This window comes from Austrofundulus limnaeus, unplaced genomic scaffold, assembly GCF_001266775.1.
Source record: "Austrofundulus limnaeus strain Quisiro unplaced genomic scaffold, Austrofundulus_limnaeus-1.0 Scaffold775, whole genome shotgun sequence".
In the NCBI taxonomy this organism is placed as follows: Eukaryota; Metazoa; Chordata; class Actinopteri; order Cyprinodontiformes; family Rivulidae; genus Austrofundulus; species Austrofundulus limnaeus.
Window position 1 is genome coordinate 49395 of NW_013953177.1, and position 14850 is coordinate 64244.

General features: G+C 37.8%; 1 protein-coding gene across 1 annotated transcript in view; it reads right to left on the bottom strand.

Annotated features, from left to right (window-relative positions):
• Positions 1 to 12719, bottom strand: part of LOC106532469 (ubiquitin-protein ligase E3A) — a gene marked incomplete at its 5' end in the record, with an annotated part of 21316 nt that extends 8597 nt beyond the window's left edge. The window contains 8 exon segments of the mRNA XM_014028518.1: positions 1511 to 1666; positions 2336 to 2500; positions 2630 to 2835; positions 8276 to 8420; positions 8515 to 9701; positions 9780 to 10036; positions 11350 to 11396; positions 12693 to 12719. Coding sequence (XP_013883972.1) covers positions 1511 to 1666; positions 2336 to 2500; positions 2630 to 2835; positions 8276 to 8420; positions 8515 to 9701; positions 9780 to 10036; positions 11350 to 11351 — 2118 coding nt within the window.
• Positions 12720 to 14850: the final 2131 nt, after the last annotated feature.

Sequence of the window (14850 nt, forward strand, 5' to 3'; positions counted from 1 at the left end):
GATGGATAGCCCCTCATCAGAGCTAAACATGAACAACAAAAAAATCTGAAGCTTCTATGTTTAATAGTTCTTGAGCTAAAACCATTTTTGCATGCCCAGATACCTCTTTTTCAGATAAAATGGGGGTGGGGGGGGGTGGGCACTGATGGTAGGCCTGATGGATAGGGCTTCATCAGGGCTAAGCAACAAAAAAAATCTGAAGCTCCTATGTTGAACAGTTTCTGAGTTATAAGCATTTTTGCATGTCCAGAGACCCCCTTCTTTGAAAGGAGCCCCCTCCTCAAATATGGGGTCTATCGTAAAACCGTTGCCTGATCCAGTGTAGGTCAGACTCATCTACAGTCCCGCCAAATTTCATGTGGATTGGTGCAGCCGTTTTTTTGCTACAGTTGAACAAATATCACTGAAAAAAAAAAAAAAGCGTACGAAAACAATATGACTCCCACTTACGCTTTGCGTGCGGGGGTCATAATTATATAAAATTATCTCTAGGTTTTTTTGGCAAGGGAAGAAACCCAGGGTTAAATTTATAACATTACAACTACTGAAAGAGGAGAGGGTAAAAAATGACAGCAAATGCCCAGATAATATTACTGTTCATTACTTGTGACACTGTATTGCTGAATGAAAAATAAAGAATTACAAAAACAAAAAAACATTTCTGTCTGATGGAAAAAGGTCACGAACATCTAACACTGTTTCTACCCTTTACTCACCTGAAAACTTCCCCACAAAGTAATACCAGCAGACAATAAAAGACCCATGTTCTAATCAGTTTTACATTAAGAAAATATATATTTATCTGATGAGTGACTTTGTACAATCCATTTGTTTCTTTAGCTAGATCTTTTTGTTTGGACTTAGCACTCTGGTTGCATGCTAAACAGTTATCTTGTGATGAACTGGAATACAAATAGATACATTTTTATTTTATTGTCACAATTTCTGGCCTTTTTAACAGGATAAACTAAAAATAAATGTGAATCTTCTCACAAATTCATGAGCAGGAGCTAATTTTGCCTCTGAATGATGCTGGTTAATGCTTCTTTTACACTCACCAGTTATTATTACTGATTACTGGCTTTATTGTGCAGTACTTTGGTCAGCTCTTGGTATGTAAAATGTGTTTTATGAATAAAGACAATTTGATTGTTCTATTATTGGCATGATCTTCAGAAACACTGCTGCTTATGAACTTAATCAACTTTGTTGTTTCTCTGTGCTGAAAACACCAAAGTGCAGATCCATTTAGAGCAGGAGTGTCCAGTTCTGGACCCTGGAGGTCCTGCATGTTTTAGAGGTTTCTCTGCTCTCCTGATCTGAATGAACAGGTGATTATCAGGCTCCTGCAGAACTTGAAGAGGTGAATAAATCACGGAGTCAGATGTGTTGGAGCAGAGAAACGATAGTCTATTTGTTAAATCAAAGCTTAACTGAATTAATGAGTTATTTGTTGCATGTTTAAAAACCCTCCAAGTGCTTTTTGGGTTTTGTTGGTAGAGAGTCTCACCCTGCTCCCACAGATGAGCAGCTCCACTTCCTCTGGTCTGAACAAATATTTCAGAGGCGACTCATTGGTGACCATCAGGAAACCTTTCTTAAAGGCTTTGAACTGTCTCTCCACACTTTTGTTCAGGATGTATTCCACATACAGATCAACAAACTCCTGTGAACAGACATAAAATGACAAAAGTTTAAAGGTATCCAAAAGCAAGTTTCTGCAGTTCCTTAAATTTAGTTTCTTCTGTGTTTATAACTGAGACAACGTATAGAGCATTTGAGCATGAAAATRACAGAATTACTCATTTTTAGGTCATTTTCTGTTCACTGATGCTCCTCTTTTGCTGTTGTCAAGAACTTTACATTGTAGTCTAAAAAGGAACCTCATCAGTTCTATATTTACACTTTAGTCACCGACTTTAGAATATTTTACCTGAAAAAGATCTGAAACTAAAGAAAAAAAGTAACTCACAAAAACTAGAGAATTGGCATTTCCTGCCAAAATGCAATGTGAATGCTTAATGTGGAAAGATCTTGTATAATTGTAGGGGAAACACTGAAAATTAATTTTGCCCAATAATATTTTATTTTTAATGGATGTATCGGTGGCGCCGGTGCATGGCAGCCTTGCTTCTGTCAGTGTGCCCCAGGGCAGCTGTGGCTACAGTGTAGTTTGCCATCATCAGTGTGTGAATGTGAGTGTGAATGGGTGAATGTCTGTTAGTGTAAAGCGCTTTGGGGTCCGGAGGGACTTGAAAAGCGCTCTATAAGTTCAGTACCATTTACCATTTACCATCACATGCTCATTGAAGACTAAGCAGAGCTTTTGACCCACCTGTCTGTTCTCCTTGGTAACAGGGATCTGCTCTCCTTCCTCCTTCAGATCATACAACACTGGGTTTCCAAACAGGTCTGTGTGTGAGATTTGGAAGGTGAGCATCATGTCCTTTTCAACATCACCGGTATATTCAAGTAACGCCTTCAGACTTTGGTGCAGAACCTGCAACAGGACAAAGATGTGATGTGTAACAGTAAATTCAAAGCAACGACATGAAGAGTACTACTCTGCTGGAGCTTCTTTTAGCAGAACTGATTTTAAGCGTATTAGATTAGGAGAATGTTACTACACCGGATGGGAGTCTGACAGGTCCAAGAAGGTCCCTTTTTTCCCCAAGAGCTTCCTGTAGACAACCATGGGAAAATGAACATCCAGGATGCAGTTGTTATAAATGGCGAGCCCCAGGACAATTCCAACAAGTGTGTACTGTGCCTCATTCTCCAGCGAGGAGGAATTAAACCAGAAAAGTTTTGTAACGTCGTCATAGGTGAACATTCCTGTTCCGAAGTCATTCAGGAAGTGAAAGACATAAAGAAAAATTACTGACAGAAATGAAATTGAATAAGAAGACTGATAACACTCTTTACAGTAAACATGAACACCTTACACTTTACCATAGTAAACCTAAGAATGATTTGATACTGATAAAACTATACAAGGTAACTTATATCAATGTACACCATGTTCACTTAAACTGTACAGATTTACAAAATATGAAGTCTACACCATTTCCTGTAAATTTATTAAGGCCCCCTTCACACTGGAGAACAACCCAGATACACGCTCTACAACCCACACAGGCTGTTAAAACACGTCTGTATCACAGTAAATCTAGTAACTGTTCCTCAGTTTAAAGGCTGTCCCAACGCTGAAATGCTCTTAGTACTCTCCAAATAGGTTTTATATGATATTTTCCACGACCCTCTCTTTGGCCCTTACCATGCTTTATACATTAGTAGCAGATTACCATGATAATACTACCAAGTACACCTCTTAGTAGCACTACGCCCTGCACTGGCCCGACTCTCCCAAACAGACATTTAGCTAAAGGGGTGTCGTAAGGACGTCCTGTTGGTTTTCTGACACTTTGATTCAGCTGGTGATGCATCAGGACGCCCTCAGGTCACTATGCAGATCTTTGGCTTTGCAGAGATTTAACCGATATTTCCGGTTATACAGGACTCTAGAGTGCGACCAATTTGGTCGCAAATGCGACCTGATTTCCTAATAGCGCGACTAAAAAAAATGTCCGGTCATACTGGTACAACCAATTGTTTGAGGGGGAGGGGGAGCGGTCGCCCGCTGAAATTTTTTTTCCATGTTCCATAAAATATACCAACCTTTTTGTTTTTTTTAAACCCAGATAGGAGTATGAAAAACAGTTATTTCTTGTTAGCTGGAGATGAAAACAAGATGTGGATGGTTGTTCGCTCTTAAGTCCATCTTGTTAATTTAACAGTCGGGGTCTACTCTGTGAGCGCAGCAGATCATTTCAGCAGCATGAGGAAGCTCTTATGTATGGCAGGCCGCTTTTGAACTTAATCGACTTCACCACAGTTACATTCCAAGTATCTGAAATAGGTTCTTCTGGGTCTCAGGAGGATAAGACTAGACAGATATTTAAGTGAAATAATATAAGATAATAAGATTCAACTAATGCTAATGGAATTGCAGACTTTTATGTGTTATTTAAAAAAAATCTGCACAACCTTTTAATAAATATCAGTAATATTTCTGTTATTAATCATTATTCTCTGTTCATCATTCTTGTTTATCCAAGGCCAAAGATCCATAGGGCCAAACTACAGGAGTTGTCCATCTGAGGGGCAGGTGTCTAAAAAAATTTAACCATGAAATGTTTAAGATGTTTATAATATGTTCAGCCCTTAAACATTTGCAATTACAATTTTATAGAATCACTTTAAATACTTTTCAGTAAGTTATAGGTCTTGTACAATTCTGGTTCAAATAAAGAACTTCATGTTTACTAGATTGTTAACTAATTATTTTCGAGTTAATATTACCTTAATGAACAGTGATTAAAAATTAACCTGTGGTTGAAGTGGTTGAAAATTTGGGTGCACCTAACTTTTGTGCTGGTGCGCCTAAGAAAAAAATGTTAGGCGCACCGGTGCAACCAGTGCAAAATGTTAGTCTAGAGCCCTGCTATAAGGTGTTTTTTCCCCTCCATAAATTTCAGAAACTTTGTAAGCGGTGCCAGAGGAAGTGACCTAAAGAATCTTCGCTCTCCATAACTTTTTATTCTATGTAAATTTTATAAACTTCCGTAAGCGGAGGGGGGATGGAGGTAAAAGCTTCTTCCAAAATCCTACCCAAATGACTGTTTTGAAACCACATTAGGATTCACCGTCACACTGATCATGTCATGCTAGGACAATGCTACTTCCATGTGTACTTCCACTCATCATGAAGTCAGTGTGGCTAGTACTGCTTCAACCACCAAATTATGCTGATTTGTGTAAGACCCACGTCATAGATCTGCTCCCTCATGCAAGTAGGAGTCTCTGCAGTACATGTTGTCCTGTGGGTGGAGTTGGCCCAACCCATGATTGGCAGAGGTCTTGGTGTGGGCGTAGTTGACCTTAATCTTGATTGGCGGAGTTGTTGTGTGGGCGGAGTTTTCTCTATTGGTCGTTTGACTTGTCTTAACTTGACTTAAAAGATGAAGTAATAATAGTAAAAAAATAAAAAATAAAAGATTTATTGACTCTCTACGTACAGTTTAAAACAGATCAGTTACTCAAATAAAAATTATTGTGATCATATTTTGACTTAAAATTTCATGCGGCATTACCAATTTGTGATCGTTGTAAGGGTGCTAATGGCACCTTGATTCGCTCCTTTTGGTCTTGTGTTCAGCTTCACTCATTCTAGAATAAATATTTTTATTTCTTCTCAAAAGCTTTTAGGACACAATGGGACCCAGATCCACTTACTGCCATTATTGGGGCCTCTAATGTTTTGCAGTCAGCGAATAAATGGGAAAATGGCTGTTTGGTTTGGTGTGGTAGCTAAAAAGTTGATTTTGAGAGTTTGGAAGAAAGACTGTGTACCTACGTTTGATTTGTGGCTAGGGGAACTGGCAAACATGCAGAGGTGTCAAAAGTATTCACATTCATTACTTTAGTAGAAGTATAGTTACTAGGGTTTAAAAGTACTTTTTCGGAAGTAGAAGTTTCAACTTGAGCTTTTTACTCAAGTAAAAGTATAAAGTACTGGTTTTAAAACTACTTAAAGTATAAAAGTAATGAACACTATAAAAAAGGCAATTAAAAATAAAATCTTAGGCTGTGCCTCAGGGTTTATAGCACCCCCCCCCCCCACACACACACACACACACACACACAGACAATTTTTCCTTCTAAAGTCAATAGTGAGTATAATGTTAAATTAAAATGTTGAAAATTTGGAAATAACTGACTAGACTTAGCCTGGTAAGGGAAACTAAAATTGAGCGGACGGCGTGGGAAGGCAAGGGCCAGGCTGGACTACTTGTTTCAGCTATAATCATTTTTATTTCTAGGCTACATCTTCTACCGCAGTGGTTCCCAACCTTTTTTAGAATTTTTTACCCCAAGCCATTTTTAATACCCCTTCAGTCAAACATAATAATGATTCTCCAAAACTATAATGTACAACTGTTTATTAAATGAAAATTATTTATTTAACCCCATAGAACATTTAAGTATCTGTCATTTTATTCTTTTCAAAGAAAGATTAAAGATAAAGATAAAAATGTTGCCTTGAAAGTGAATAAGTAATTAAATAAGTAAGCCAGGTAATGGCAGGTGCAGAAAACAGCAATGTCCAAAATATATTGTAACATCCAAAATACATCAGAAATTCACACAAATGAGCAAATTCTGTGGGATTCTGCTTTTTATACTGGATTCCATTTTGTGTCAAATCCGTGATTTCCGCATTTTACTTATTTTTTTGAGCACCTGGGAAATTTTTCCACGTACCCCCGTAATATGCTCGCGTAACCCAAGGGGTACTTGTAGCCCTAGTTGGGAACCACTGTGCCACAGTCTGTCCTGCTAGAATGTGATGTGATTTGTGTCACACAGGTGTGATGGAGTGAGTTCAGTCCAATAGGATGTCAGGATGGTGTGTATTTACATTTCTCATCAACCACAATCAAATCCACTCTATCCATGGGCTCCATGTGTCTGGATAGATTTATATTTATTAGTTTTTTCTGAACAATGAAAAGATGGAATAAAAACAAGTCAAAGAAATGAAATACTTTTTGCATTTTTAAAAAGTAAGGAGTAGAAAGTATAGATAATTGAATTAAAATGTAAGGACTAGAAGTAAAACGTAGGCTGAAAAAGAATTACTCCACTAAAGTACAAATAACCAAAATTACTACTTAAGTAAAGTAACAAAGTATTTGTACTTAGTTACTTGACACCTCTGCAAACACGGTACACCTGGAAAGACTGAGATACTACAACAAAGACAGAGTCAAGATATTTGAGAAAGTATGGGATCCTGTACAGAAATTCCTTCAGTAAATTAAAAAAAAATGCAAACAAGCAACTTGCTAACATTTAGTAATATAACAGCACTTTCTCTTTTGTATACTCGGACAAAGGTCAATTTATGATATATATCCAGCATTGTCTTGACTGTGTAGCTGATATGTATTTTTTTTTTTTTTGATGTGCTGTTTTTTGTATGGGTGAGGGAGGGATGGAAAGTTGTTTTATGTTGTTAAAGTTCATTAACATGTAAAAACACCAATAAATATTTTACCAAAAAAAATTCATGTGGCAAGCTTCTTCCTRTCTCAAATACTAACCAATATTCATATTCATATAGATTTTTAGCTATCTTTTTATAGGCTGGTTAGGAACGTTTTGACCGAGCCAAATTATTACACGTCCCTTCATATGTACGACGTTCAAATTTTGTGCAGCTAGCAGCTTCCTTTATGTTAGGACTAAAATTAATCTTAAAAAACATGTTGCTTCCTGCCTAAAAYGACCAAGCTACTCCCCGCTGTCCCCAGCTTCTTCAAACCCCACCGTCAATCCGACCAATCACATCTTGGGCCAACTATGCCCACAAACGTCAAACAGACCAATCATGTCTTGGGTCAACTCCTCCAACAAAATAAGAAACTCCTACTTTGTGACTGCAGAGACTCCTTTCTCCCCTCGTGCACCTCCACCAAGGACACAGATAAGTTGCCACCATGGTAAACCACCACAACGTTAGGGGTATAAATCAACAGCTTTATCACAATACAATATTTTATCAATTTTTTTGGATGATGATACAATGTTTCTCAATATCACAAAGTCTGTCATGATACAATTTTGATTCAATTCACAACTCGTCAACTGATACATCATCCACATCGGGCATTTGATGATGATATGGATTACTGTTTATGCTTTGCCTTGATCTATTTGAATCATTGATCATTTAATTGATATATCAATGTATTGTTACACCCCTACACATCAAGTGTGTACAAGCTCAAAATCCTCAACGACCTATTGCTATATCAAGCTCAGTGGGGAGCCCACTGTGTTGCCCCAGAAGACCCCACCAAGACCATCTATGATCTGGCTGATATGCATCATTGTATTGTGGTTGACATCCAGTGTGAAACGGACCTTAAGGCTTAACATTGCTGTGTAGAGTTATGGTTGTTGCACACCACTATGAAATAATTTGGTACATAAGGTTTAACTGAAGTTACAATGTCCTGACTCGGGAATCGGACTGGTCTTGATGCCGTAAAAGAAATTTCTTCCTTTTTTATTAAAAGTCAGGGATGTTAGTTCTTTTTGTGTCAAGGTTTAAGGTTAGTAATGTACAGATATGGGAGAGTGAGACAAGCCTTCTACTGTTTCAAACTCAATATAAAACACTGATGGAGAAGTATTCGTTTGGTCTAACCTATATCTGGAATGAAGATCTCCTCCAGTACCAACTGAAAGAACTCTTTAGAAACTCCTCCTTCGTCTACACCTTGCTCCCCCTCAAACTCAACAAACAGCTGCTTTTTCAGATCAGATGGGTTCTCCATGGAGATCATTTCCAGCTGCAACAAGAGAAGAATTGAATAATTAAACATTCACAGACACTACACAGGATCAGGATAAATGCAAACGAGACAGCAGTGCAGTGAAACTCACTCTGACGAGGGCGTCGTCGATGATGTGGTCTCTCCGTACTTTGAGTTTCAGGTAGGGGTTGGGCTGCTGGCCCTGGACCATGCTGTAGAGAGCTGTGAGGCGCCGCTCGCTGTACATCCTGATCCTGTTGTCATAATACAGCCCTTGATTCTTGGTTATTATGTTGAGGATGAAGGGACAGCTTTGGAAAGAAAACTTTGTTTCTGCGTTGACTTTAAAGAAGGTGAAATCTTTGTCCATTTCAATCACGTCGTTCAAGGACTCATTGATAAAGTCTTCGAAGGGGATGAGGGGTCTTACGCTGTCTATAGAACGGACGCCCAGCTCTTTCTCTAACGGGTCGGCCAGTGGGCCCTTCTTATAGATTTGCTCCTCCCCTAACAGCTCGTGCGGTGTCAGCTCATCTGATTCAGAGTCCTCCTCATCTTCCYCACTGTGCTCTACATCCACCTCCCCTCCCAAGATACTTGCATAGAAGACTATCTTCAAGCACTGGGTTGCGGCCACTACCGTCTCATCATCATTCACCAGATTTTCAGCATCATACTCATTGCTAACAACCGTGAAAGTGATGAGCTGCTGGAAGGTTTCCATCATGCGCCGGATATTTGGGAGGCCATACGTCGACCAGAGCTTTGACAGGCGGGCCAGACCGGTCAACGGTAGCTTGCTCATTGCCTTGCAGAACTGCGGTAATGCCACTTCAAGGTACTCTGGGCTGTGCAGGTTACTGTTTTCCATCACTATAATGAAGATGTTCAGGTAATCTGGATTGGTTTCGTACACATTAAGATACTCCAGATCAAGCTCCACGTTTGGAGTGAGGTAAATGAGTCCGTTCACAAGAGCTGACTCCACATGGTCGATGGACAGAAGTTTGTTGTAGACTCTGCGAACTGCATCAATGTCCACTGTCACAGCACAGGGGTCCAGCGGTCCATTCGTAGCCTCATCTGGCACAGTGGCTTCAGATGAGGTGACCTTCCTGTCTAAGCTCTTGTTTTTCTCTTCATCTTTTGAATCAAGCATTTTGGTGGCGCCTGGCTCATTCTTCCTGAAACTTTTCATCAGAGCATCTGCATTGGAGAAAATCCTGCCAATGACGCGGACCAGAGCAGAATAATCCCCTTCCTCTTCACAAAAACTCAGGATCCTGCACACAGTGTGCTCCGTGAGGTACTGAACATCTGCAACAAGAAGGCAAAACATTATGGAACAGGCTTCAGCTCAGCCTCCTCGAGACTTGGGAGTCTGTTTTAAGTTACCTGAGAATTCATCGACGCTCATCTTATCGCCCATCTCAAAGCTTTCGTCGGAGCTGGACTTGACAACGGGGTAGTAATCACAAAGTTTCGCATTAACCTTAAACAGCTCAAGTGCTTTGGCAGCTGCAGTATTTTTATCCAGAGGTTGAAAATCCGAATTTGATGCACATGACTCATTTGTGCAGCTGCTATTTCCACAGCCTTCAGTTAACTGCCGAAAGTATCGCTCAATTAATCTCTTTGCAGTTTCTCTGTTCCTGTACGAAATGTTAGAACAGAAAGACAGAGCTTTACACAACAAACTCATTACTCATTTATACATATATACAGTATACCTGTAGTTCCCAACCTGAGGGGCGGAGGAGGGTGGGGGGCAGAGGGGGATAGCCCAGTCTGCTCAGAGGTTGTAAAAGTATCAGTTTATTGTTTGTACATAAAAATCACCAAAAAAAGTCCATTTGAATAAATAAAACTCTGTGTAACTCAGGTAAACTTTTTCTTTCCTTTTTTTAAATAAATTTCTAATTTTTCACTTCATTATTTTATTTTGATAAAAGGATAACGGTTTGATGCATCTTTGGTAGAGGTGCAGTGTTGGATTGACCCCCTACATTCCATTATGGAGCCGTATAGTTGTAACATTACTGAAACTGGAAGTAACTTTAAAAGAAGCAAATATCTAAAAAGAAAAAAAAGTAAGAAAACCTCTACATTTACAGTTAATAGCATTGCCCAACATAGTAAATTGTTTTTTATTGTAATATTAAGCATTTGTGTAACTGTGTAGGTTCATTTTTGTGTTGCAAACTGTTTCCTGCACGAGTGTTCTGGAGAGATTAGCATTATGTTCGCGTTTTTCTACGGGGTTTAGGCTATATATTAGCAGCTAATTAGCACAATGCTAATGCTTGCACAATATGGATTAATATTGATATTTTATTAATTCTACTGTTTCAAATGAGTAAATTAAATGTGTTTTGCATTATATTTGCTGATTTAGATGCAGCAAAGCTTTAGTTGTGATTTGTTTATATTAAGTTAGGCTGCTAGGATGGTCAAATGTACACAGCTGCCCTGTGTATTTCAGTGGGTAATAAACAACAACAACTATCCCTATTTTATTCGTAACATGGGGAGTATTTTTGGGTGGGGGCATAATAAGTTACTTCCTTGGCTTGGAAGTAAGAAGTGGGGCTTTGAAGAAAATAGTTTGGTAACTTCTGCAGCAGACCACAGGATGATTTACACAGTGGTATATACAGTAGGTATATACCCATTGGTATATTGCAGTATGTATAACATTGGCATACATATGTATACACCACTGTGTGGCTCTGTATAGAACGTTATCTAATATGAGTTAATTGGCACACAAAGACAAAAAGAGCAAGTTAAATAAGGAAATAAAGCAAAAACTTATAAAAGTGCTTTTGCAAAACAAAACAAAACCAACAAACGAAAATAATAATAATAATAATAATAATAATAATAATAATAATAATAATAATAATAATAATAATAACCTGATGAATAATAATAACCACCAGTTCAAACCCACATAGGGACTCACATTCGGCTGGATTCAGACTCTTGTTTCCAGGCCTGGAGGACAGTCTCCTGAAGGAAGGTTTGAGCAGAAGATCTCATTGTTTGTGGGAGTTGAGCAGCAATGATACAGACCAAAATGTAATACAACATTATATGTGGTTTGTTCATATGTAATTGTAAAGCGTAAGCATCAAAGCTGTAAATGATTGGAGTCCAAGAGGATGTGTACTTAGCAGTGATTATCAAATACAACAATATCTAAGGCAAAGATCTGCAGCCTTTGGACCAAAACCACTGAGAAAGTAATAATATTTATGTTTGTAATAAGGTGTTTTCTTGTCAAACTTTATGTAAATTTGTGGATAATAATTCTGAGTGCAGTAATTTTATGTATATATATATATATCATCAATCATTTGTTACTCGTTTCTTCAATTTTTCTCTAAATCAACAAGAAAATTAACATTTCCACACATTTAACCAAGAAGATGAAATAAATGAAAGTGCAGTCATCACAAGTCATCAAAATTATATTTTAAAAACAGTTTTTGATGACAACAGAAATTAAAAATAAAGGTTTGTTATCCAATAAAACCATAAGAAAGGTTCAATGAAAGAGTTTTGACTTTATTAGAAGTTAAATAAAGTCAAGTAAATATGTAACAAAGTGGCATAATCAGTATATTCACTTTAATCATTTTGAGGATGCAAAGAAATGCCTTATTATGTTCAAGCTGAATACTTTTTTGTTTCACACAAATATAGAAATAACTCTMATAGAGTCGAGTTAAGCTGATCCCCCCACCACCATGAAAAATCCAGGCAAATAACTGACCGGCTGAGAGGTTAGTGCTTCTTCTGTGCTTTAAACTTTTAGATAACCAAACTGAATTATAGAACTGAAAGTGAAAGTGGTCAAACAGAGTTTTCAATTCAACAAAATATAGTTTCAATGCTAATTATTTCAGATTCAAACCATCAAATTCAGTTTCAATTTAGTGAAATTAATTTTCAAACAAATGCATTTAATTTCAAATTATGCAAATGCAGATTCAGTCTGAACAATTCAAATTCAGTTTCTGATGGCACAAGTTTATTTCCATATAAAAAAGGGAAAATATATATTCTGATGATTTTTAAAGCCAAGGTGCCAAAAAAACTAAGTRAACTTCTGGAAACTTTAAGAAATAAACTTCCTCTACTGGCAGGAAGCAACAAAATGAATAATATAAACATATATGAGGGGTTGACATGGTTATCAATGCAGCGTTAGATGCGTTTCCGGTTTGATCACGTGACTGTAATTCAAGTGATCTGATTGGTCGGATCAAGCTGAGGACAGGTAAGGCTGGCAACGTGGATTACCTGAGTGATAAACAAGAACCTTTTGGACTTCTGAGACAGCCTGAGTCCAAAGTACCAGATCCTCCTGACTGTCCCGGCTTCCTGCTGAATATTAAAATAACTGGMAAAGATAAACAGAAACAAATAATGAAAAAAAAAAGTAAATTAAAACCACAGCGAACATGAAAATGCAGAAGTAAATCCAAGAGTCAACAGGAGGAGTTTAACATTAATCATGTCAAGTTTGAAGATAAAGTGAAGTCGAGTCATGTCTCCAACTACCAACCTGTGATTTGATAAGCAGTCCTGTAAATCTGTCAGTGACTGTGCAAAAATAAAAGTCCTCCTCGTGTCAGAGACAGCTGCTGGTCTTCTTTCTGTCGCTGTTAAAACAACACGACTCTYCTGACTCACGGAAACACCGCCTGACAGCGAAGGAAGAGCAAAAAGTGATTGTTTTAGACTTAAAACAACGCAAAACGCTCTAAAACCTTGTAAACAAGAGGGTGATCTATCCCAGCATGCAGCGCGACGCTGGCAAACGTCTGTGCAGCACGAGAACCCCCCCCCCCCCCCGCGACCCTCACAAACAAACTAAACAACACAGTGACAACCAGACATAACAGATGTTAAAGTTTACTGACTTGTTTTTATGGCGCATTAAAGTGAAACTGAATGATTTATCAAAGCAGAAAGTTAACGGTTCGCTCAGTATGGCAAGACGTTGTAGCATACAATCAAACCACATTACTGTCTGTTAGGCTACAATTATTATTAAGTTATTGTTTTTTAATTATTTCCTTGAAAATCCTGATCAGGGAGGACAATTAGTTTAATCACTTTGTTTTTAAATAATTAAATTACCATAAAAATTTGAAGGAAAAAAATGACTGTGTTGAAATAATAGTTCATTAGAGTGGTCTGAATATGAAACAAAGGGTTCAATAATATGTGTGTTGTTGAAAGTCATTATTTCAGTTATTGATTTTTAAATGAGTCACAACACAAACACTGCACATTACATAACTTTACCCTGACCCTTGATTAGGTCACAAATAAATAATCAGATATAGTTTTTGTTAAAATTTGGTCAAAATATACTGTAATTAATAAATACCATATCAATGTATCCTTTGAACAAACTGTCTGAAATATAAACAAAGCACTTTTTTGAGCAGTAGCAAAATAACAAAAAATAAATAAATAAAATAATCATAAGATTTTGAGCAAAAATGCCCTAAATTTTTCACATTTTCCCTGTGACAGCCTCTGTTTCTTTCCATCTGGGAAATCTTAATATCCAGCTATTGTTTGAGGTTTCCTCTTTAAAATTACGGAAAAAAATTACGCACTAGAAAACCCTAAAACAATGTTTAGTCCGTTTTGATCAAATTTGACTTCATTCTTCTCAGTGATATATAATACATGTATATAAAAACACACACATACTGTACATGTGAAGTTTGTATCTTCCCCTCTGTTCATGGATTCCCTCTAGTTTTCCAGTTCCTGCTCACAGTCTAAACATGTAGCTTAGGTTAACTAGAGATTTTTAAATTGTCCCTGTGTGCGTGAGAGCACAAACTGTTCATTTTCTATACGGCAGGTGGTGCTCTACCTCTCATCCATAAATGACTAGACCAGCTCCCTGTGACCCTGAACTGGGTCAAGCAGATTATCTACAGGAAGAATGGCAGTCTGAGTAATGTTACATTGAAGATCTTATGCTAAATAATAAACTGAATCTACAGACCAAATGTCAAACTCATGGTCTGCAGGCCAGAAATGGCTCTTGTTGCAATATTTTTTTTGGCCCAAGAGATAATACTTGAAATGATCAGCATAAAAAAATGACATTAATCTATAACAGCTTCATCACATTTCAGTTTACTGTAACTGAACAGTTAGCTCTGACCTCTCTTGAACACCTTTGAAGCCATAATAAGTTTTTCAGTTATCTTGTTTTGACGTGGAAAATGGAACAAAGAGCACGACAAACAAAAGGACTGCTCAGACTTTAGCTGATGAACCTGCAGCTGGATCTGAGCTGCTGTGCATCACAACATGTGCATGTGTTCTGTCTGTTTTCTCTTCTTGATGTACTTTATATTGTCAGATTTCTGCTGTGACACATCACAGGTGGGAAACACCCAGGCGGAGCAGCGAGCACATGTTCRGG